The sequence below is a fragment of the Toxoplasma gondii genome, chromosome XI, assembly GCF_000006565.2.
Source record: "Toxoplasma gondii ME49 chromosome XI, whole genome shotgun sequence".
Classification (NCBI taxonomy): Eukaryota; Apicomplexa; class Conoidasida; order Eucoccidiorida; family Sarcocystidae; genus Toxoplasma; species Toxoplasma gondii.
The window spans coordinates 6,358,945-6,361,210 of NC_031479.1; the positions used below are offsets into that span (position 1 = coordinate 6,358,945).

Sequence of the window (2,266 nt, forward strand, 5' to 3'; positions counted from 1 at the left end):
GGTAGTGTAGTAATAGGTGCCGTCACTGTTTGTCCAGTTGGCATTGCACAAAGCAAGTCAAGGAGGCATCTCAGATGTCGTCTATTGTCCGAACTCTTCTGCAGCCACCAACATTCGCAGTCGTGCACTAACTCCGACCAGCGTAGCACGTGCTACAAAAGTGTTCTGTACAACAAATACAGCTTGAATTGCGTATTCGGTCTCTAGCGATTCCACAGCACCGCATTAGACACGGTATGGAACCCCAGCCATCATATTCCGCATCGACTGCAGTTTGTTAACAGTGCAAGCAAAGCCGAGTTTCGAACTAACTAGCTGCAACGCGGTATGCTTGCAATACGCTTGCTCCCATTTCACGTGCTTGCGGTTACTCTCCACCAAAAACGACCACGGCATTCTATGAGAAACGCGTCCATTCTTATTCACAAGGGACAGACGGCCTCGCTGCTACGTCTTTCGTGTCGTGGCGCCATACATTGAAATCACTGTCGCAGCTACACGAAGACTGCCAAGGAGCGGCAGAATTACCTCACAGTAAGAACTTGTTGCTCGAACAATACTGCAGCCATACAGCTCTCACAGCTACGGTAATCGAAAAAGCGATGCTGCCTCATCCTATGCGTGGCTTCTGTGACAGTACCATAACCCAGTCAGTGCTGCGAACGGGCTCGTACAATCGCTTCAGGGGTGGTGTTGGTTTACCAGTAGCCACGGTGTCTGCAGCTTAACTATTCTACGCTATGTCAGGAATATTGCCACTTTTCTGGTACCGGTCCTTGGAAATTGCATCTTTGGTCTAGCTACCCCAGCACATGTGGGACGACTGGCGCCGAGCTGGACTGAGACAAGCGGTCTGATGGACCATTTGGGCACGCTGATAAAAAGGAGAATGCAGTACATACGACCGAGTCTTGGCTAGCCACCTCCTATCCGTTATTGCTTTTGGCATTTCGCGTAAAAACGCGTTCGAGAATCCAGTGACGTCACCAAGGGCGCCAGGAGCAAGATTCCTTTCCCTGTGAACCGCGAGTGCCTCAGGCACTTGACTGGCGCAGTTGTCCACTCAATCACGGCGCAGACGCTTACCATATATGCAAGAGTCAGGCATCATATTCACTGGGATAGACACCAGACAGCATTAGCAAGACTTGGCGGTCCCTACACATTACCGGGTTTCTTCTGACCAAATCGCCTGAACATTCCGAAACGTGGTGTCTGGCCAACATCTCCTTGTTCCGCCAACACGTGTAGCACCCGTCACTGCCGTTATGGCGCATCACCTGTTCCCTGCAAAAGTGTGCATAAAACCAGCGCAGTGGAAGCTCTTCCCGGCGCTCATTTTCCTACGCCGCGTCCTACAGCTCCTTCCGAGTAGATACGGAGGCCTCGGTGCTGGCTTGCATGCGGGCAATAGCATCACTAACGTAAGTCTTAAGAGGGATCACCACATGCTGCTGAAGAGCTTTAGCAATCAAATCGAGGTATTCGACATAATGGCACAGAAACCACCCGTAAAATCGTGAGGTCAAGCCGAGCTTGGGAACAGCAAGTGCCACCACTAGAACCAGTTTCACCATAGCAAGTAGCCAGGACGGCAGCAAGAAGAAAAGAGGAGTCACAACGTATGGAAACACAACAGTGACGAGAGCAGAAAAAAGCAGGAAGTACTGTGTCCACAGCAGCATCGCGTTTTCGTTGGGCAATGTTTTCTGCTTAATGCAAGCATGCAATGCCGCCGAGGTTGGGGCCACAAGGCCCAACGAATAGAAGAGCACCGAACACAAAATAACAGTTATCATCCTGAAGAGATTCAGAGAACCGCCGTAACGTATAAAAGTTTCTGACTACTCCACGAGCGGCTGTGGAGACACAACTGATCGGTTTGGAGAAGGACGTGCTGCCACGGCGAAAATTACCGGAAAATAATCGTGAAGGAAGCCTTGTTTCACAACAGGTGATATCCGTGAAGACCCGAATACCAGAGGTGGATCATGCAATCGAACAGACTTCTTCGGCACGGTTGTTTTTGGTTCTTTGGGAGGCAGTGGGACTGGGAGACGTGACCTCCTCTACTGTCACCCCCCCCGTGTGCAAACCGGGTGGTGCCATGAAGTTATTCCGCTGCGTGCAAGCTGAGACACTGGGCGCGCAAAAATGTGAGGCCAACTACACCAGTTTCTTTCTCGTGGTAGAAGCGTGCCACCCTCAACAGTTTCTAGAAACTAACGGTAACAAATCTAGCTGCTTTTCCCTGGTGCAGGCGGGT

The 2,266-nt window shown here is 50.9% G+C and overlaps 1 protein-coding gene across 1 annotated transcript; it reads right to left on the reverse strand.

Annotated features, from left to right (window-relative positions):
* Positions 1-249: 249 nt before the first annotated feature.
* Positions 250-2,052, reverse strand: TGME49_216180 (hypothetical protein). Its single transcript, XM_002370887.2, has one exon. It carries the CDS (start codon positions 1,797-1,799, stop codon positions 1,356-1,358), a length of 444 nt encoding a protein of 147 aa, XP_002370928.1. The 5' UTR covers positions 1,800-2,052; the 3' UTR covers positions 250-1,355.
* Between the last annotated feature and the right edge of the window lie 214 nt (positions 2,053-2,266).